Source organism: Cervus canadensis, chromosome 3 (genome assembly GCF_019320065.1).
Source record: "Cervus canadensis isolate Bull #8, Minnesota chromosome 3, ASM1932006v1, whole genome shotgun sequence".
Classification (NCBI taxonomy): Eukaryota; Metazoa; Chordata; class Mammalia; order Artiodactyla; family Cervidae; genus Cervus; species Cervus canadensis.
Genome location: NC_057388.1, coordinates 97,305,407 through 97,327,367, shown reverse-complemented (window position 1 = coordinate 97,327,367; position 21,961 = coordinate 97,305,407). Strand labels below are relative to the sequence as shown.

Sequence of the window (21,961 nt, the reverse complement as noted above, 5' to 3'; positions counted from 1 at the left end):
TTTTCTCTATTAGGAAATTTAGGTGCAAAAAAGAAAAAGTGGTCAGTTAAAGAGAGTCACTTTTATGTGTGTCTCTATGTCCATATGACTTTTAAGTGAGTGAAGCTTTCAAAGTAGGCATCATCTGAGATGACTTACAGAATGTCAAACACACTAGGTTCTTAGGAAAATGAATGTAATATGTGTGTATATATGTGTCTTTAATAATAGCAATAAGAGAGTAAAATAAAATCTAGGATGTCACATTTCTTACCTTGCCTGCATCCAGCCCTTAGGCCACAATGGTTTCACCTCTGTCTCCATAAAGGATTTAAGATAATCCTCAGCAGACTGGCTTTTATTTGGCTCTAACTCATAGCATCCCAATTTGATCTCAACAAGGTTACATAACAAAGTTCTAAACAGATTAAAAATATATATATTTATATATAAATCTGACTGCAAATTGTAGAAAATTAAGCTTGAAACAGATTTTTTTAAAAGCACACAAATCTGACAGCAATAATAAAGAATATTATCTGAAGAATTCAGAAGATGACATGAAGATAAATAATTTCTAACATACATCATTCAGTGCACTATAGCCAAATCCCCAGTATAAGATAATTCCCTTTGGTACCTTTAATCCAGGCACCAAAGTTTAAAAGGGGTAGTCCTACAACTAAACCCTCTACTAGGAGTACAGAAATACTGGTAAGAAAGATGACTGGTTACACAAACGTACTGAGTACTTCACCTCTGAAACCAGTATGACTTACTCAATAATAAGATTAGTTTATGAAAAGTACTATGTGAAAATAAAAGTGATAGAACTCTATGGATATTAAAACCAAATTAATTTCTCTTGAATAAAATTTTCCTACACACTAACTTCTGGTTGCTTCTAATCGAGTTTTCCATTTACTCTAGATTCTTTTTTAATGAGAAACTGTAGAAACTGTACTTCTGCATTATCTATTTGGTTGAAAGTGAAGGTTTTCGTTAAACCTTACCTAATGGTGTCATCCCAGTGGAATTTCTTCCTTGGTCCTATGACACGTTTCCCCGGTTTCTCCTCGTCATCTTCCTCGGACCCATTTTTTTCTCGTTCTTCATCTGTTTGAAACCTAAAAATGGAAAATATTTTATGCAGCAAAGTTTTAACCCAACATTGCTATAATATGCTCCTTGGATACTTGTTGAATTGCTTCCAAGACGGGTAAATAAGGAATTTAACTTTCCACATGATACTTTGAATTTGAAGTGCCTTATATAGCACTCTGGTAAATAACGTCTTCAAATTCTAATATAAAGGCATGAACACTTATCTTTTGTATCCAACTGCAACCAGTCAAGTAGGTCAACATGTGAAATGTCTTATCAGGGTCAGCTCTAGCTTTGATCACACTCATGCACAACACAACATCAAAAGACCTTTTGCCTTTCACCCCAAAGCAACTGAGTGGGAAGTGCCTTACCATTTAGAAAATATTCAATTATGCCACTCTAGTGGTTTAGGTGGATTTCTACTTAAGACCAATCCCTAACAGCTACAGGTATTTCTCAAGTGCAAAAGCCAATCCAAATAGAAGAGGTACATACTTGGCACACTTAGCCTGATTACGAGCCTGGCAGTCCTCCTGGTATTTAAATAGCTGTTCAGGCATGACATTGCTGACAGCCAGTTTCAGCTTTTGCAGAGGTTCTCTTAAACGATCATCCTGAGGGGAAAAAAACTAAAAGTTTTTTCAAGCATATTTACATAGCCTATTTTGTAAGCAGGTCCTCAAAAGATGAAATCTGGGTTTTAGATATTGATCACACAACTGAAATGTTAGCATACTCAAATACAGACATTTCTTCTACAATGCTGACTTTTCACAAGGCACACCAGATATAAAATTAGGATAACCATACTTCTCAGACAGCCAAACAGAGTCCCAGTTTTTGCCTGTTGCCTCAGCATAATTAATAGTGTTCAATTACATTCTTAAAAACACTCCATGTTTGGTCAGTAAATTATATGCACACTTTAACTATAATACAAAGACTAAATAGAGACCAAAATCTAATAAAAATAAAATACAAATATTACTAACAAGCATTTTACTTATTTCATGCATACCAATTACTATTGAGGCACACAGGACAGTGTTTGCTATAAAATACCATTCTTCAAAATGTGAAATCCAGTATCATGGTTTCTATGTGATCTTAAGAATTATATAGTTGAGACTATCTGCCTGGGTAAAAGTCAAGTATCCATCAACAGTTAAATGAATAAATTAACTGAAATATATTCATACAATGGAACACTGTACACACAGCAGTAAAAATGGAGTCCCACTACACGTAAAGACAGATAAACCTGAAATGCATAATGTTGAGTGTAAATAAGCAAGCTGAAGAGGAAAACAGACACTGTTTCTCCATTTATATGAAGCTCACAAACATGCAAACCACACAATTTGTTTAGGGGTACAAAGGTACATAATTATACCACACGAAGAAAAGCAAGGGTTAGATAAATGTCTTCTTCCATAGCTAACATTCCACAGTCCAGGAAATCTGAGACCTCAAATAAATTTCATTTGTTCATTAACCTGCTTGAACTGAGAAAGAACTGTAGTTTCTCAATTCAAAGAACCATTTTATTAATGGAAGTATACAACCTGTAACACAGAATTCCATGCCAAAAGCAGAATTAGGGTGGAAAGGATGGAAAAGACTTGGATCTGGCCCAATGTATGGAAGAACTTCCTGATGTAATGAAACACTTAGAGGGGTTGTAGTGGAAAAGAACCTAGTAAAACACTGATGATTACAATGAATAATCTTTGAGTTTACATGCAACCCTGTGATTCTTTCCATTGGTCTTCATGTCTGTGTGAGTATGTCTGTATGGGTCCATTTCAGGAATAAAAAAATTGAGTGACACATGTCAGATTATTTCTTGAGGATACAGTTCTGTCAGCTATGAAATGAAGTTAATTTATCTCATCCAGGAAGCATTAGAAAACATTATTTCTCATCAAAACTTATCAACTGTTGAAAAGCAGTTGTATCCCAGGCCTTAAAAAGAACATTCTGTGGTTATTAAATATATATACTATGACTATGGTTATTAAATATATATAGTATGACTATAAAGCAATTAATATGCAAAAGCAGCAAACAGAAACCAGTCTCTTTACAGTTCTAAAACCCCAGATGCAGTTATTATTATTCCCCTTCTTACCTGGACATTGAGATGTAACTTCTTCAGACGTTTTACCAGTGTTTCTTTATTGCATGGCACAAAAGCTTCAAGGTGGGAGTAGACACCACTACGAATGACAGGGCCTAGTTCCTGCAGCTGTAACTCAATGCTGACCAAAAACAATAACAAATAAGTAGTAGAGAATTTCTTTTAGGTAGCGACAAACAGGCAAGGAGACAGAGGCAGATTCTTTTCTCATTTTATACTTCCCTGATTTCCCAGACAGCATTGTTCAAGTAAAAAAACAAAAAACCCCAACATAAATAACAATGCTATAAAAAAATTTCAATGAATCTAGTTTAAGAGTAGAATTTATAACCCTAAACAAGATGGCAAATAATTTGCTTTTTTTAAATTGAAGTACAGCCAGTTTACAATATTGTGTTAGTTTCAGTTATACAGGAAAGTGATTTAGTTTTATATATATACTTTTTCAGGTTCTTTTCCATTATAGGTTATTATGAGATATTTAATATAGTCCCCTGTGCTATACAGTATCTTTATCTATTTTACATATCATCATCATGTTAGTCACTCAGTTGTGTCCGACTCTTTCCAACGCCATGGACTGTAACCTGCCAGGCAAAGAGTTCTCCTTAGGCCTGCAGCCAGCAAGGCATGGAATTCTCCAGACAAGAATACTGAGTAGGTAGCCATTCCTTTCTCCAGGATATCATCCCAACCCAGTGACTGAACCCAGGTCTTCTGCACTGCAAGCATATTCTCTACCATACAGCAGTGTGTATCTGTTAATCCCTACATTCCTGGAAATTCCCTGGTAGTCCAGCGGTTAGAACTCCATGCTTCCACTGCAGGGGGCAAAAGTCTGACCCCTGGTCGGGGCCCTAACATCCCGCAAGCTGCACAATATGGCCAGAAAAAAAGTCCTTAACTCCTAATTTACTCCCCTTCCGGTGCAAATAATTTTTTTTTTTGGTCTTTTATTTTTAATTGGAGGATAACTACTTTATGTTATGTTGGTTTCTGCTGTACACCACCACCACGTGAATCAGCTATAACCAAATAACTTCCTAATGATAGGGGTAAAGTCTCCATTTTTGCGTAAAGCACAGGAACTCCACTATTAACCAAAAACTCATTTCCTCAAAGAGATTTCATAATTCCCCTCACCACCCTGCAACCGTTATACTAGAGTTACAATTTCTGTAAGTTCTCAGAGTAAATTTTCCTTAAACGTGTTTGAAAAAATTACAGATTCAGAAGAAGCTACACACACAGATTGTTTTATCTATCTTTTATTGGCCTTATTGTGCCTCCACTGCACAAACTAGATATTTATTAGTTTATCCAATATACTCTAATTCTCCAGTTCCTAAAGGGTATTTAGCCAAATAGCTGCTTTAAAAAAAAAAAAGAGTTTGTAACAGCCACCATATTCTTAGCAGGACAAGTCTATAATAAACAGTTGAGGTTTCTTTAAGATGGAAGACATTATATCTGGCAGCTACTACTGTAGAAAGGTGAGAACAGATGTTAATTTGAAGGCCGAGACCAAACTGGGGCCCTTGGTAGCAAATTATGTCCAAATCATCAAGTTCTTCTATAGGAGAAGGTGCTGACAGACTTAAATACTTTCACAAATGTAGGTGCATCCTAAGATTCAATTAACAGCTTTTGGGGAAAAAAAGAAACCAGAAACCCTGCCAGATCAAATGTATCTAACACTTATAATATACACTGCAATTTCAGAAACAATGAAATGTGGAAAACTAACTATACGCCTTAGAATTGACAGTATAAAATTTTCAGTACTAGAGAAGCCAACACAATAAAGAAATAAATGAACAGAAGTTTAAGACCTACTAGAGCCAGAGGGTCAAATGCAGAGGTTCATACGGAAGATAATCACTATGGTCATGAGTTCTGTGTATAAACATTTGGTTAAATAATGCGGTTAGAACTTATTAAAGTCTAGACTCTGAGTAGGAGGCATTTTAGGCTTGTCCCATTATAAAAGGTTAGTTAAAGCTGAAAATAAAATAGAAACTCCAAGTAGTAAGAGATTCCAAGTAAGAACAGATTAAATCAATGACCTACTTATAAAAATTAGTGGTTTCCAAAGAGGAGGTAACTCAGAAACTGGAAGCACTGACTCTGCTCCCAAGCCCCTATTAGGTAAAAAATTAGAGAAAAGGATTAACCCTAGAGGTTACTGACTGTATTGGTCTATCCCAAATAGATACAAATTTGTATCTGAGAGCAGTTTAAGTACACATCCCTCACATATATACTTTAATATTTTTTTTCTAAGAATTCCAATCTTTTAGTATACGGGGACGACTAAAATTTACCTAAAAAACTTCATGGAATTACTACTCCAAATAATCGTGTATCATATGCCCTGAGACAATCAACTCAGCACAGAGAAATAAGGGATGTTTGTTCAGGAACGTGTAAGAAGACAAGAGAGCTTAAGAAAGTTACTAAAAGGAAAACAATTCAAAGCCTGAACACTAAGGCTTGTAGAATTACAGGAACACTCTCTGTGAAATAAAAAAATAGACGGGCTCAAAAAAAGACTAGAGGATTTAAGACGGACATGGCAGGAATTAACAGAGAAGCCTGTTAACAGAATACTGGTAACTGGTATTCTGCTTTCTTCAGATGTTATGTCCCAAGTATGACCTTTTGATTATCAAAGAGAGAAAAAGAGTTGTCCCCTTACAGAAGAGTAAAATAAAAAATGACTGTCTCAGTCACAGGAAAAAGATCTAATATAGTAAACTTGGGCTATTAGGTAAAAAGAAAAAGAGCTAGTCAGATCCCTGATCCTGGAATCCGGGGCAGCTCTGGTAAGTAATGGTTACACTGGTTATTGAACCTAAGGTTTAGAAGAAAGCTAGGTAAAAGGACGTGGCACTGACAAGAAGCATTTGCAAGCAAACTGAATAAACCTGAAAACCTCTGGCTAAAATAAATAACAGGAACAAGAAATTCCTCTGTCTCCATGCTAGTCCATGGGACCAAAAGATTTTTTTAAGTACTTCAGGAAAAAGAGAGAATGCATTAATTAAAACAGTTATCAAAACCAGAAAACCAACTCATCCTTTATATCTCATGAGAAACTAACTCCATTATATATTTAAAAGACAGGAATTATAGTATTGGAAACATTGCCTTGTTTCTGTATATATGATGCTACTAAACCACCAAAAGTAAGTATACATTATTTTCATCAGAAAGGAATTTACTGCTTTCCCCAGGACCACTTCTCTTTTGCCCATTCCTGCCTGTAGTCAATTATATACTCAATTTCTGGAACCACGGTCAAAATTTATAAGCCAATAGGTTTATAAATACAGCTTATTTGACCACAATCTTAGAACCTGCAATTTCATTAACATCAAATTCTAGCTAAGGGTGAATATTATCACTGGTTTAAATACTGTTTGTTTCATAAACCAGCTTTTACCCTTTCCTTTCCAATTGAATACCTGTCTTCTCTACACTGCCTCCATCCTATCCCATAACAATGATTCTTCATTAAACCATACTTTCCATTTGGATATAAAATGTTTGTGTGAATTTTAATGTAAACAATCAGAGATGTCTCAAAAAGATATCTTCACATAACATGACAAACACTGCATTTAAACGTAGGATAACATTCAACCCCATACACTGGTCACTTGCTCTGGTGGTTTTCCCACTGGAAGCTTTGATTATCATAAGGGGTCATGGAGAACCACTGTACAAAGACACATAGTTTTGCTAAGAAACTTAATCACACATGTTGTGAGGCCAAAAGGAAAGAGCTAAGGCCCGAGACTAACCAACCAAGCAGCATCTGCACCTCAAAGGTCTACAATATTTCTTAAAGAATTCTTACGGTTTTTTAATCAAAGAAGAAAATTACTTACTCCAGAAGAATATTATTCATATCCTGTGTAAAGAATTTTTTCCTTCCTTCTTCATCAAAAAGTTTGGCAGCCTACAGAAACACAAGATTGTCAATAAAACCCTCAATAAACATATTTGTTTCCATATCTATTTACTTTAGAATAAGCTCCTTGAGGGCGGGGCTAAGATTAGTTTCACTTCACATCCCAGCTATTATCTGGCATGACAGGGAATTAAAGGGTGCTGAGACAAAATTTAGCATACATAACATTCTTTCCTATTATGTCTGTATTTCATTTTTCTGAATTTTCCCAAATCCAATAAGTTATACATATAAGATTTTTTAGTGCTATGGGTATCTTGTGTACTTTGAGTATCTGTTAGTTTTATTAATTCTTGCTGTTGTCTCCAAGATGACAGAAAGCTGCTGTCTCACTTTTTACTAGACAATATTGTCTAACAACATGTCTGATATTCTACATACTGTACACATTACCATGTTTAATCTTCATAACACCCAGTGACATGGGCATTATAGCCCCCATTTTAGAAATAAGGAGCCTAAACCTAAACATGATATACCCCCAAATCACACTGCTAGTGAGTGGTGGATCCAGGACTCAGACCAGGAGCTTTCTGACTTCAGCTGTATAACACTGTGACTCTGTACAAAGATACTCAGCTTCTCCAGCCAGTCTGTGAAGTGCAAGTCACTCAGTCATGTCCGTCTCTTTGCAACCCCACGGACTATACAGTCCATGGAACTCTCCAGGCCAGAATACTGGAGTGGGTAGCCTTTCCCTTCTCCAGGGCATCTTCCTGACCCAGGGATCGAACCAAGATCTCCCCCATTGCAGGCAGATTCTTTACCAGCTGAACTACAAGGGAAGCCCTGCAGCCAGTCTGGGTTCCACTTAATTACTAACAATGAAAAAACTGGCCGTGGTCATTATCCAGGGATGAGCAAAAATCAATTCAATGAGGATAAGAATGATATGTTCATCACTGTGTCACCTTAACCAGTTTACCAGAAACAAAGAGTATACAAACCAATACACTACCATAAGTAAAATTTACTGGGGAAATCACAAAAGACACAGTTTATCTTAAGACACCCAAGATGTAAAACATCCTGAGATTCAATAATCTGAGTAAGAAATATGCTGACTCTGTCAACTCTGTTGATAATTTTATACTGTTTGACAACCTCACATGCTATAAATAGATGAGGACAATTTTGGGAATATGCCTCAGCATTTCTTAGAAATGATGAAGACTGGGTATGTGTATGGAGAAGAAATACAGGAAGAAAGCCAGAACAAAAACTAAACTTCAAGAAAAAAAGACATCAAGAGGCTGAACACTGGAAGAATGTTACAAAGTGAGAAAAGAGCTACAAGAAGCAAGTCCTTATCAGACAGAGGTGAGCACTGCAAGCAGTTATGAAACCTTACTTCCTGAGGAAAAAATACCATCTATTTGAAAGACAAAAATATGGAGAATTTACAGATACTAGCAAGTGAAATGAATCTTCTTACTGATAATTTCCTAAGAAGTTAGGAAGTCCTGCCATGGCAACTACAGAAAGAGTTTTAGTATATGAGATGTGACAGCACCTGACAAAACTGAAACACACTCACTGCTCATCAGTTTCGTGTACTAAGTGGGAAAGAAAGGCACACAACACAGTGGGCAGAGCGCAAGTTATATACAGCGTGATGGTCCTTTCAATTCTGACTGTGTATTATGGCTCAGCCACTTCCACTCAGGACACTGTCTCCTCAACAGTAACTGGGGTCCTGAGAGCACTACACTCAGTACACAGTATAGTTATTTGCTAAATAAATAATAGCTATTATTATTAATTACATGTTGAAAAACCTGGATTATATCCCTAGCACTTTTATATTTAAACCATCAAAGAAACTAAAGATTTTAGGGGCAATATGGGACAGCAAAAAGCACGTACCTTGGAGTCAGGTGAACCCTTGTATTTAAATTCAGGCTCCACCACTTACTAGTTGTAGGGCCTGACCAAGCTACTTCATCTACCTCCACTTAAGTTTGTTAGCCATAAAAAGGAAACAATACCTTTACTTCATACAGTGGTTAAGAAGATCAAATAAAAAATCTATATGATTAATAAGATGACTATATTTGATAAGCACAGAAAATAGCAAGAGCGAAAAGCAAAGGAGGGGAAAGAATAAAACAGAATATAAAAGAAAATGACAGAATAAAGATTATATCATTATCATTATAACAGCTGTAGCTAAGAGAAAATCTTAAAGAGAATATTGAAATGATGAAGCTATTCCATGCAAAAATAAAGAGAAAGGAACCCACAGTAAAATCAGACAATACTGAATTTGAGATAAGAAACATTAATAGCACAGACAGGGCCATCTTCAAATGATACACATCACAACAGAGATTGAGCCAGCAAGAACTGTATGGGCCAACAAACAACACAGCATAGACATAAAGCAAACATCATGGCAATACAAGTCATAACCTAAGAAACACTGGCAATGAGATACTTGAACACACTTCTTTAAGTCCTGAACTAACAAATTACCTTAAAATAAGTAAAAATTTTAGAGAATTTAATAAGCGGTGACCTCAGAAGAAATGCTAAAGAACAAAAAATAGAAAAAGAATAAAATTGATAATTAGAATCCATGAGTCACCTGTTGGAAAAATTAGATAGATCTCCTGCTCCCCTAATCAGATACTTAAAATTTAGAAAGAGTTAAGAGAAATAAATACAACATGGAGATGATTAATAAATTTAAAATGTGATTTAAATGGCTACTATAACCCTAGAAGAGACAAGTTATAAAATATACTTCTGTTAACAATTATTTTTTATTATTTAATAATTTTTAATAATTACAATAATTATTTTTAATAACAACATATTTGCAAATGCATGAAATAAAATCCAGAAAAATAGTTTAATAATGGTTGTTCCATAGGGGGTGGAAAATGTCTGATTATCGGGCATGTTTCCCTCCCTAAGTGAAAAATACAACTTATATTGAATATATAACTTCTGTAATCAGGGAAAAATAAAATAAAAAAGAGGGCTAAAAACATGGCATGGGTTTAGACAAACATGCCAAAGTAGTATACACTTATTTGTTCCTACCTTCCCTGTATTTTCTTTACCAGGCTATGTAAGCCAATAAAAATTGTATTTATGAAAATTATACAGAAAAATATAAGATGAAGTGAGGTAATAAAACAATGAACTGTATCCATGTTATGTGTGCATTTGTGTTCAGTCACTCAATCAAGTCCAACTCTTTGCATGCAATGCCCTGGGCTGTAGCCCACCAGGTACCTCTGTCTATGGAATTTTCCAGGCAAGAATACTGGAGTGGGTTGCCATTCCCATGTTATAACTAAACTTAAAAGAAAAAGTATGCACAGATCCAATGCTTAAAAGGAAACATAGAAAATAAAGTTACTTAAGAGTATGTTAGGATTATAGGTTATTATTTTTGCTTGAAAATAAGTATTTATTCCTATGTTTATGCAGCAAACAAAAAACAAGAGAATTATCACACTTACTACACGGAGGTCTTCGATACGTTTTTCAAGGAGGACAGGCAGACCCTCTGGGAGTGTAGGTACCACCTTAGGCATAACTTGAGAGGCATAGGTTGGCTGGGTGGTGTTTCCATTCTCTCCCCCTGACTCTGAGAGGGGGCTACCATTAGAAGCAGCATCCAGTAATCTGTCAAAGTCGAAATCATCTAGCATCTCTAGGGCATTTTCAGCTTCCTGAAATAGTTCATGTTCATTTGTGCTAACAAAGATGGGGAGGTCCGGATCAGCACTGTTCAGATTCAGGTCCGAGACATCATTTCCCAACGCTACAGCAGCAGAGGGGGGGTTATTAAGAGAGGAGGTTGAGAAGTTCACTGGGGTTTTAGGGTTAGATTCCTTCTTTAATGCATCCTTCTCTTTTTGAAATTTTCTTATCATGGCAGCTAGAGAAAGAGAATCTTTATAACGTTTCTTCTTTTTTTCAGATTTGTGTGAATTTAGAGCCATAACCCTGTGAAGAAAAAAGTGATCAGTTAGGTTTTGTATGATTTTAAAGGTTAAAAGCCCATGGAAATAAGGAGGCATAGAGTTAAAATAACATCATCTTCATCATCTGGAGTGTCATTTATGAAAGGCAGATGGGTAAATGGCCATTAGAGTGAATAAAATGAAAGGGATAAAGTCAACAGAAATAAACAACACTATTAGAGCTCTGGTTTATTAAGTATACAAAGTTAGGGAACTCCCTGTGGTTCAGTGGTGAGGACTCTGCGCTTTCACTGCCAAGGGTGCAGGTGTGATTCGTGGTCAGGGAGTTAGATCCCACAAGTCACAGTCAAAAAAAAGAAAAAACGAAAGTATATGAACTTAAATTCCTACACCTTTTGGAATGTTCTTCTTTGTCACATCTATAAAGTAGTCACCTAAAGAATTAATGAAGTAAAGAACTGCACTTTTGCTGAAAACAGAGCTGACTTTAATAACAACCAGAGAAGCCTACATAGTACACCTTCAAACCCCAGGTGGTTCGTGCTACAAACTGCCAAAGGGACGCGAAACCCTCCGAGTCAATCTGTGGGCCTTCATTCACCACCATGTCATCCATCCAGACCTCGCTCTGTCTGCTACTACCTTCTGATCCTTTTTCACTTTGCATTTCTTCTCTCTGAGGGTGTGGGATAGATACATGTAATTTTCAGTGACAACTTTCTCCCTGTGAGGATTATAAGGAAAGGGTGGTCTCGGTTTAGCTATTACTTTCTCTGAGAAATCTTTTCTAAATTCATTGGCTTATATGCTTCTATGTGCACTACAGAAACTAAAAATGATGATTAGTGCTTTGAAGGTAGGCTACTGTTTCATTTCATACTGTTACATATCCAAAACCCAGACAGTGTCTGGTATGCAGGAATTATGCTTGTTGCTCAGTCGTGTCCGACTCTTTGGGGACCCCACTGACTGTAGCCTGCCAGGGTCCTGTGTCCATGGGATTTCCCGGGCAAGAATACCGGAAGTTGCCACTTCCTCCTGCAGATATTCCCAACCCAGGGACTGAACCTACGTCTCCTGCATTGGTAGGCGGATTCTTTACCATTGCACCACCTAGGAAGCTCAATCTCATGTATCAAAAGTGAAAGCAAAAGCGAGGTCACTCAGTCGTGTCCGACTCTCTGTGACCCCACGGACTGCAGGCTACCCCACTCCTCCGTCCATGGGATTTTCCAGGCAAGAGTACTGGAGTGGGTTGCCATTTCCTTCTCCAGAGGATCTTCCCAACCCAGGGATTGAACCTGGGTCTCCCGCATTGTAGGCAGACGCTTTACCATCTGAGCCACCAGGGAAGTCCCTAATCTCATGTATAGGAGGAGCTAATTACCTCCTTACATCAACTCTTAAGATTTTGAGAGTCCCAAATTCAGATGTATCTCTTCCTCTGCTAAGGAGGGGAGAAAAATCCAGCCTCTCACAAGTTTCTGTCCCTGGGCTCTATCTTAAAAAGCCATAGAGAAGTAGGGACAACTGGTAGTTTCATGATTATAAGGTTCATTTTATTCTTTTTTTTTTTTTTTGGTTCATTTTATTCTTATGGCTTTTTATTCCATTTCTCTCTCTCGCTCTCCTTTTTTTTTGGTGGCTGTGCCTCTCGACGTATAGGATCTTAGTTTCTAACCAGGGATTGCACCCGAATCCTGGCAGTGAAAGCACCAAGTCCTAACCACTGGACGGCCAAGGAATTCCTTCTTATGACTTAATAAGCTTTTGAGAAATTCTACTTGGCTTTTTAGAGGCAATATCATTACCTAAAGTGACAAGCATTAAGAATAGCTAAGTAAAACCAATGACTTTTAAAAAATATTAAAACAACCATCAATCATTTACATAAGGATTAATGCCAATTCTCAGACCCCGGGTATCTAAGCTTTGTTTTAGTTCAAAAAATTAAGAAAACGTGTTCCATTTTTCAAACTGATTCTTGTTGATAAAATGTTGTAATGAAAAAAAAAAGTTCTGGTGAGCAAAATACTTAATGAACAAATATGTAAATCTGATTTAAAACACCTAAAGTCTCTAAGATGACTTCTACTTAATAATAAATATTATTAAAATATAAGTCAATAGGTCACTGACATTTATAAATACTGTATTAAATTAGATCCAGCTAAGTTGAACTAATTAATGCTAAATGTATCTTTCTAAAAAGGAGTGCTTGTCATGCTACAATACTAGTTCCCTCATTATGTCTAATTTCACTTACCCGAGTTGTTTGGGTACTTTTTTCCTTGGCTTCTTCTCCTTTTCCCCTTCCTCTTTCCGCTTCCTCTTCTTCATCTCAATATCATCTTCTTTTATTTTGGGAATCTATAAAATGATAAAATATATCACTTACCTAAGTGTTACTGCCCTACTCTTTGATGATACCAATCCAGGGAAAACGGTTTTACTCGAATTTCAGGCTGCATTAGAACTGCTTGTTAAAATGCAAATTCTTTGGGTCCATGAGAACTCCCAAACCTTGATTTTGGCTCAGTTATCTGGGGGAGAGCATTTTAATCTGCATTTTTAACAAACATTTTGATAATTCTGGTGCAAATATGTCTTTGGCTCACATTTCAGGAAACATCTAAAGACATTTTATTCATTTCTCAAATACAATATATACATTCTATAAAATTTGTTTTACATCTTAGAAAAAGTAACTGCTATTATTACCAGTCATTTCCATATCAAGTCTTAAGCTAGGGAGGTGGGAGGGGGGATCGGGATGGGGAACACATGTAAATCCATGGCTGATTCATGTCAATGTATGGCAAAAACCACTACAATTTGTAAAGTAATTAGCCTCCAACTAATAAAAATAAATGAAAAAAAAAAAGTCTTAAGCTATCCTAGAACCACAACCTTATCCAGAAACAGCAGACTATTAGACTAGATACGGAGAGAGAAGTTTTAACAGAAAATATAATTCTATTATGATATAAAAATATATTTTCCCATATTTATATAATTTTACTTTAAAGCATGTAATTAACTATAAATTCATTAAATAATGATTAGCATTTTACTTTTCCGTATATTCACAGCTGTAAGGCACAAGTAAAATTCAAAAGCCACATCCTTTTGCTGCAGTGCTGGACAAACTCACTTTGGGTGGCTTGTGCTTTTGGTTGTCTGTGGTATCGTCTTCTTCAGTATCTGAAGCTTGGCGAAACTGGAGAGTGCCAGTGTTGATATAAAAGCCTCCATATTTTGTTGTTAGAGAAGCAGGAACTAATTCGTCATACTAGATTGAAAAAAATTTTTCAGATATATCTTACTAACTTTAATTCTATAAATGCGTCAAAGAAATTCAATCTCGTCAGCATCTTCCTTACATCTTAACTACAAAACTAACTGCAATGAAGATGTCTGTGAATAAATTTAGAAAAAGTTAGTATCTTGAACAGAAATGAGCTCTGATCATTCAGCATTTATTAAAAAAAGAAACTTCTCAAACACCGAAGCTAATTCTAAATATATCATCTGCTGAGAAAAACTTAACAATCACTGATATTCTTAATGACAAATGATTCTGATGAGAAATTGAAACAAGTTAAAACAAAAGACTAAATGGCCAGACAACAAATGAACTTCACTTCTTACCAATATTGTTATTAATACATAATTTTATTCATAAATAGATTATAAAAATTAAAGGTTATTTCTTCTGCCTTAGTTCTAAGCTTTTAAGTAAGGAATATTTTTTAAACATATAAAACAAAAATAAGTTTTAAAGGGAAGTAGAAAAAGAACTGCCCTGTTCAGTAAGCATACACTGAGAATCCAGATACTTCTCTGAAAAAGATTCAAATTGTATAAATCAGTATGAAGATCTGGTCTAGAATATCACGTTAAGCTGATGTCCTCTAAGCTTCAATTTTTAAAAATTTTATCTATGTATATATTTATGGCTGCGCTGGGTCTTCTGTTGCTACACAGGCATTCTCTAGTTGTGTAAGCCTGGATTTTAAGCTTTATCTTATCTCACCTGAAGAAGAAAAAACAAGCACTAAATTGAAGGTCAATCTTAACTAAATGAAGGTGTTTATGGCAAAAGAGGAAAAAAAGGAACTACTTATCTAACAGAAGCAAGATACCTGTTACCTGGGGTCCCCAGACTCTACTTAAGGGTTCTCTTCATATTATATAATTAGTCTTTAAGAAAGTTGTATTTGTAAGGAAAACTGTTTTGCCATGGGCAAAAAATATACAGAATATATTTGTTAAACATATTAAGGCTAAATACAAAACTTGTGATTTTAAACTGTATCCTTTTTTTTTTAAAACTGTATCCTCTTAAGTTACATGGAGAATGGAGAAAGCCTGTACATTTAATGATTTTGAACCAAAACTGAATGATGTTAGAAAAAGAAAAAAGGAACAAACTCCTTTCTTGTTGCTCCACTTGAGGGGTTACTACAAAGACCTATGGCTAAGACCTTCAGAAAGGGCCCAGTACTATCTGTAAGTAAAGGAGTGACGTGAGGAATAAAGAATTAAAAGTGAAAAGAACGGACTTCCATGGTGGTCCAATGGTTAGGAATCTCCACATTTATCTGGAGAAAAACATGATGCTGAAGGATACATGCACCCCAGTGTTCACTGTAGCGCTGTTTACAATATCCAAGGCCCAGAAACAACCTAAATGTCCAACAGAGGAATGAATAAAGAAGATGTAGTACAAACGAGAAGGCCCTGCAATGAGAAGCCCAGGCACTGAAACTAGAGAGGTGCCCCGGCTTGCTACAACTAGATAAAGCCCACGCATAGCAATGAAGACCCAGCGCAGACAAAAATAAATAATTTTTTTAAAAGTGAAAAGTCTCTCTAGTAATTATTTTGAAAATGTATAATTGTGATAAGACAAATACACCTGCACTTTTTGCTTACATAAATTTGTATAATGCTTTACAATTTTTATCTTCCTCATATAAATTATTTCACTTGGTTCCCCTGATCCCCTTTGGAGGCTAGGAAGGCAAATATTACTCCCATTTTATAAGTGAAAACCAAATTCAGAGAGGTCAAGAACTTTGCCACAGTAACAGTATTGGTTTATGGCAGTGTCACTGACTGTTTTCCCAACCTACCCACTATAATAAGCAGCATCTCGTGTTAGAAACACACTCATCACCAGGCTACCAGACAATGTGGAGGTGCTCATTATCTACCTTCTTCAGCAGTATTCTGCTGAACTTTCCCTATTAGAACACTCTTCAGGAGAACAAACTCTTTATGCATATTTGATTTAGCCTTTTTAAAAAAATATAACCAAGTGGACTACAATTGTATTTGATAAACCTGGCAACCGTACTAAAGTGACACAACCAATAAGACAGAGCAAGGATAAATACACAGCTTCCACTGCACTGTGAGTTATAAATGTGCCAAGCATTTTTTTTTTTTCTTGCAAGGTACAGGATATATTCTGGGGTTGTTTTTGTTAAGGTAACACTCATTTATAACCTTACATAAGTTTCATGAGTATATGACATTTCTACTTCTGTAATAATTTTAGCCTTTTAAGTACAGTGTATTAAGAGGCAATGGATCACTGAACTTGCAAACCAGATTTATTAGATCCTTTGCCAACAGAGATGCCTAGCTATTGTGACCCAGAATAAATCACTTAACATCAATACTTTGCAGCTGCAAAACAGATTCAATATTACTTACTTCACGAAGTTCTAGTGAAATTTAAAAGACATAACCTAAATAAAAGCATTAATCATGTCTGGTATTATTTCAACAATGAAAAGATTTCCTTTGTTTTTTAAAAATTTGGCAGCATGCATACTAGACTCAAAATAATCTTCAAAAGCATTTATTTTCAGATATTACAGTAGTAAGTATAAATAGTACACAATTCTTAAAGTGAATCAGAACCAGATTATTTTCAATCCCTATTGAATAATATACAAATAGAGAAAGCCTACTAGTGGGAATTCCTAGCGGTCTAGTTGTTATGACTCTGCACTTTCACTTCCAAGGGCCCAGCTTCAATTCCCAGTCAGGGAACTAAGATCCCATGAGGGTGACGCAGCCCCCCCAAAAAAAAGCCTATAAGCAATATACCCATTGGAAAAAAACAAGAAAATCATTTGGTTGGCTCATAAGTGTTTTATGTCTGAATCACTGAATTATTTCATGTAAAAATGAAATAATCTGTTAAAGAAAATGATGCAAAATTATTTTACAAGTCAATAAACAACCTGTGTTTTAGTTCAATTTCCTCCTATAAAACAGGGACTGAAATTGTCCTATAAATATGTCAGTAACTGTATAAGTTATATATACATATATATAACAAATAAATATATATTTATATATATATATAACAACAATTTATACCTACAAAATTTATCCTCATTTATTAAAGCAGTGGCTTTCAAATTTTCTTCACCAGCCCAAGTGGAAAATACATTACCCATCAAAACCCAGTGCATGCATATAAACACACACACACAATAAAAATCGCATAATGTATCAGTAGCTTACTATAACAGCTCCTACTCTATTTCATTCTCTTTGAAAATGCCGGCCAGTCTTTAAATTGATACACAAAGAAATTACATTTCACAAAAATCGGTTTGAAAGACACTTTTATTCAAATATTTGGAATGCTACAAAGGAAAATACTAAAAATGCTCTTTATGAAAGGCTACATACCATACGATTCTAACTGTATGATGCTGGAGAAGAGGCAAAACTATGAAGACAATAAAAAGATTAGTGGTTGCAGGTGTTAGGGAGGGATGAATAGGTAGAGCATATTATTTTTAGGGCAGTGAAACTACCTTGTACGACAGTATAATGGTGGATACACGTCATTATACATTTGTCAAAATCCACAGAACATACGACACCAAGAGTGAATCTGAAGGTAAACTATGGACTCTGGGTGATGATGTGTTGATGCAGGTTCTTCACCTGTGACTAGTATACCACTCTGGCGGGGGAACACTGATAATGGGGGGAGCAGTGCATGTTGTGAGGGCAGGGAGTATATGCCTTCCATTCAATTTTGCTGTGTACCTCAAACTGCTCTAAAAAAGTTAAGTTTATTAATTAAACTCAAACAAGGGCTCTATGTCAACCCGGGGGGTGGGGGATGGGGAGGGAGATGGGAGGTAAGTTCAAAAGGGAGGGGATATGTGTATTCCTATTGCTGCTTCATGTTGAGGTTTGACAGAAAACAACAAAATTTTGTAAAGCAATTATCCTTCAATAAAAAATTTCTAAAAAATTTTTAAATGCTATTTATGTAAGCCTGAGTACATGCAATGTTCATTCATACACGACATGGCTGAGTTTCCTCTTGGGTTATTTAGAATTCAAAATCTACTTTACATAGAGTGTTAACACCAGTACTATTGCTTTATACTTGCTTTATGCTTTTCGATGGGCTTCCCTGGTGGCACACTGGTAAAGAACCCACTTGCAGGAGCAGTAGGAGAGATGAGTTTGATCCCTGGGGTGGGAAAATCCCCTGCAGAAGGAAAGGGCAAACCCCTCCAGTATTCTTGCCTATGAAATCCTATGGACAGGGGAACGTGATGTCCATGGGATTGCAATGTCCATGGGATCACAACAAGCTGGATACAAATGAAGCGGCTGAGCACCCACACAGGCTTTTCAGCATGTCATTATCTTGAGTCTCAGAGTACATAATTCTGCTGGGCAAGTCAGTCATAACAGAGAAAACTGGGTGATGCTCCTGGTCCATCCATGGTGAATTAGAAAACAAGTGGAGTCTAGAATCTAGTACTTTTGACTTCAATGTCAAATCAAGGTCAAAACTCTTTGAGACCATTCCATGCCCGAACCTACAAAAAGGCTGACAACCTTTTTGGTAACAGAAAGTCCTCTCAACTCCAAAGGACACTGTCAACATTTTACTTCTACAGAGTAGGCTTGCAAACCAGTTTATGTCAGGAAACCAAAGTAACACAGGAGTATGACAGGGTATGTATGCCTCATGCTGGAAGTCCTTCGTATCACTTTCCTACCACTACATGCCTTGTCATCCTCTACACAACCAAGCCCTGTGTAACAGGAAAAAGAGACACTAATTTGCGGGTAGTCTAACAGCCACCTTAGTGTCACTTTCTGTATATTCTAAGCAGTCACTACACAGTGCAAGGGATATCATAATGCAGGTATTAGGTTATTCCAGCACACTGAGAAGAATGTAAGAACATACAACTTACCAACCCCTAAACATGGCATGCCTTTATTTATCTGCTATGCGATCAATGGACTGCTGTAGTCCTGAAATGCTCTCCTGAATTCCTCTTCCTTTTATAAGAGAAAGAAGATTCCAGGGAGAAAGCTGTAGGGCTTCATCAAAACAGACTGTGATGAAGGATAGCATTCAACTATCACCACTGTAGTAAGGATTGGCAGCAATAAAACCATGAAGCACAATTTCAAGCTATCTGCCAGATTAACTACAACCCAGCAGCCTCAGTCTTCAAAATCTCATGGTTCTTATCTGAAAGTGTTTCAAAACACACCTGCCCTTGGGAACATCAATAAAAACTCAAGGTGGAAATATTCTCTGATGAATAAATCCCACTACTAGAAACTTAACCTATACATATAATTTTACTCCATAATTATCTTACATGCCTACTCAAGTACACAAAGAAAAATGTGTACTACTGATGGCTCAATTACTTGTAAGCACATAAAACTGGAAACTTTTTTTTTTCTTTGGCCACACCATGCAGCTTTTGGGATTTTAGTTTCCCCTCCAGGGATCGAACCCAGGGTCCGACTGAGAAAGCACCGCGTGCTAACCAGTGGTCTGCCAGGGAATTCCCAAAACTGTAAATGATTCAGACATACATCAAAAGGGAATCAGTAAAAACACTTGCTGAAACATTTATTTTATCTTTGAATTCCACTACCCAAATAAACAAAGAAGTGCTTTTATATTAAAGACAAATTACTCACAGCCTCTGAGTTATCAATAAATGGATCTGTCTCATCATAGCCAAAGCCTATATCGATTAAATCTTGTAGCCGATCCTTCCGGTGTTTACGGGGCTTCCCACCCTGTGAAGAACAGATATGTTAGGCTGAATCAGTACTCATGCTGTTTCCATAAAATCATAAAATACCTGTCAGAAGAATCTGCAAATGACTTCTGTAATAATACCCCTCAGGAGGCTGAATTTAAATCCCCTCACATCTTGAACGAAAGCTGTACTTAGGGACTAGCCTCCAAAGTAAGTTTACAGTGAAAAACCTGGCTAACGTTACTCAGCCACATGATCAAGGTCGACACCAACAGTGGTAAGTCATATTGATACAGCATTACTCTTGACACGATGTGACACAAATTGCACTTAAACTTTGCAGTCTTCCTCTCAAAAGCCTGTCACCTCAGTTATCGGTTAACCATGACATCATGACAAAACAGAACCACAAAAAAAACACCAAACTCAACTGAGGGACATTCTTACAAGTAACTGACCAGTATTCTTCAAAGTGGTCAAGATTATCAAAAACAAGAAAAATCTGAAAAACCGTCATAGATTTAAGATAAGCTTAAAAAGACAGAAAAACGAAATGTGATCTGCTCTCCTGCCTGGCATGCAGGCACTAAAAAAGGACATTGGGGGAAATAAGCAAATCTTGAATAAAATGCAGTATCAATTAATAGTAATGCACCAGTGTTGGTTGGTTAGTTGTAACAAGTCTGCTATACAATCATGTTACAGGGGAGACTGGGTGAGAACTATATGGAAATTCTTTGTATTTTCAACTTTTCTGTAAATCCAAACTATTCTTAAAAGTATTTTTAATGTCCTAGAATTAATTATACACATAGACATACAAGAAAATAAAAAATGAATGCATGGAGAAACTGGTGAAATCTGAATAAGGTTTATTGTCCCAATGCCTATTTCCTACTTTTGGTAACTATAGTTAAGTCACTATTGAGAAAAACCAAGTGACTGGTACAAGGGACCTCTCTATATTGCAACTTTTTGTGAGTCTATAGTTCTCCTGAAATTAAAAGAAAACAAAAACTTTTTAAAGTAAAACCACATCAAAATCAAAAGAAGCAGTTAGTATGGACTCCATTATTCATGTCACACTTTATTGAGTCTTTTAACTCTGACTGACTACAGTATAAAGAACTCAGTCTATCTCAGGGATTAAATGGTACATGTATTCTAAAGGTTATATATAAGCTTTCCATAAGCACTTTAACTGAGCAGGAAGGCTAGTATTATTATGGCACTATTAAAATGAGTATTTAGTTTCATCTCCAAGACTCATTTTAGATATGCAAATTGACTCATGCAAATTCAACTTTACTTTCTAAGCATCTTTCTAACAGCTGCCGGACCCCATGATTTTTGTGAAGCAGGAGTGGGGAAAAGGATGCTCAGAAAGCAGAGAGAAAACCAACAGGGCTGAGGGTCCTGCCTGCCCTCATGCCACCAATGAGTGAGAATGAGCCCTGGAGAAGGCGTAGTATGTGAGACCGAACACTCTTATGGTTTACATTTCCACAGTGCACGTGTCTCTCAATGCACAGTGCATTTCACCGCTGGTCCCAACGGTGAAAGATGGCTGAGTTTTCTGCAACATAGCTCTTAAATGAAAGCAAATTACTTCATCTATTTCCACGTGAAGAAATGGGGATCTCTTCCAGTGTTTACATTAAAAAAAAAAAAAAAAATTATGATGGACTTACTGAGAAATGTCTCCAACATAAAACCATTTCCTTTTTAGGTAATTTTGTAAGGTAAT

The 21,961-nt window shown here is 36.3% G+C and overlaps 1 protein-coding gene and 1 non-coding gene across 3 annotated transcripts in view; both read right to left on the bottom strand.

The window, feature by feature from the left end:
• Positions 1-21,961, bottom strand: part of UBN2 (ubinuclein 2) — a 79,693-nt gene that overhangs the window by 28,536 nt on the left and 29,196 nt on the right. Inside the window, exons 3-11 of one of the 2 annotated variants that reach the window (XM_043463840.1) lie at positions 20,150-20,251; positions 14,298-14,435; positions 13,410-13,513; positions 10,676-11,165; positions 7,120-7,190; positions 3,218-3,347; positions 1,582-1,700; positions 993-1,106; positions 254-397 (exon numbers count right to left, since the gene is read on the bottom strand). In XM_043463840.1, coding sequence (XP_043319775.1) covers positions 254-397; positions 993-1,106; positions 1,582-1,700; positions 3,218-3,347; positions 7,120-7,190; positions 10,676-11,165; positions 13,410-13,513; positions 14,298-14,435; positions 20,150-20,251 — 1,412 coding nt within the window. The remainder of the gene's footprint in view (positions 1-253; positions 398-992; positions 1,107-1,581; positions 1,701-3,217; positions 3,348-7,119; positions 7,191-10,675; positions 11,166-13,409; positions 13,514-14,297; positions 14,436-20,149; positions 20,252-21,961) is intronic. The other variant, XM_043463841.1, reaches the window with a different exon arrangement.
• On the bottom strand, positions 12,424-12,495 carry TRNAC-ACA. Its single transcript has one exon. It is a non-coding gene; the product is annotated as a tRNA-Cys (tRNA).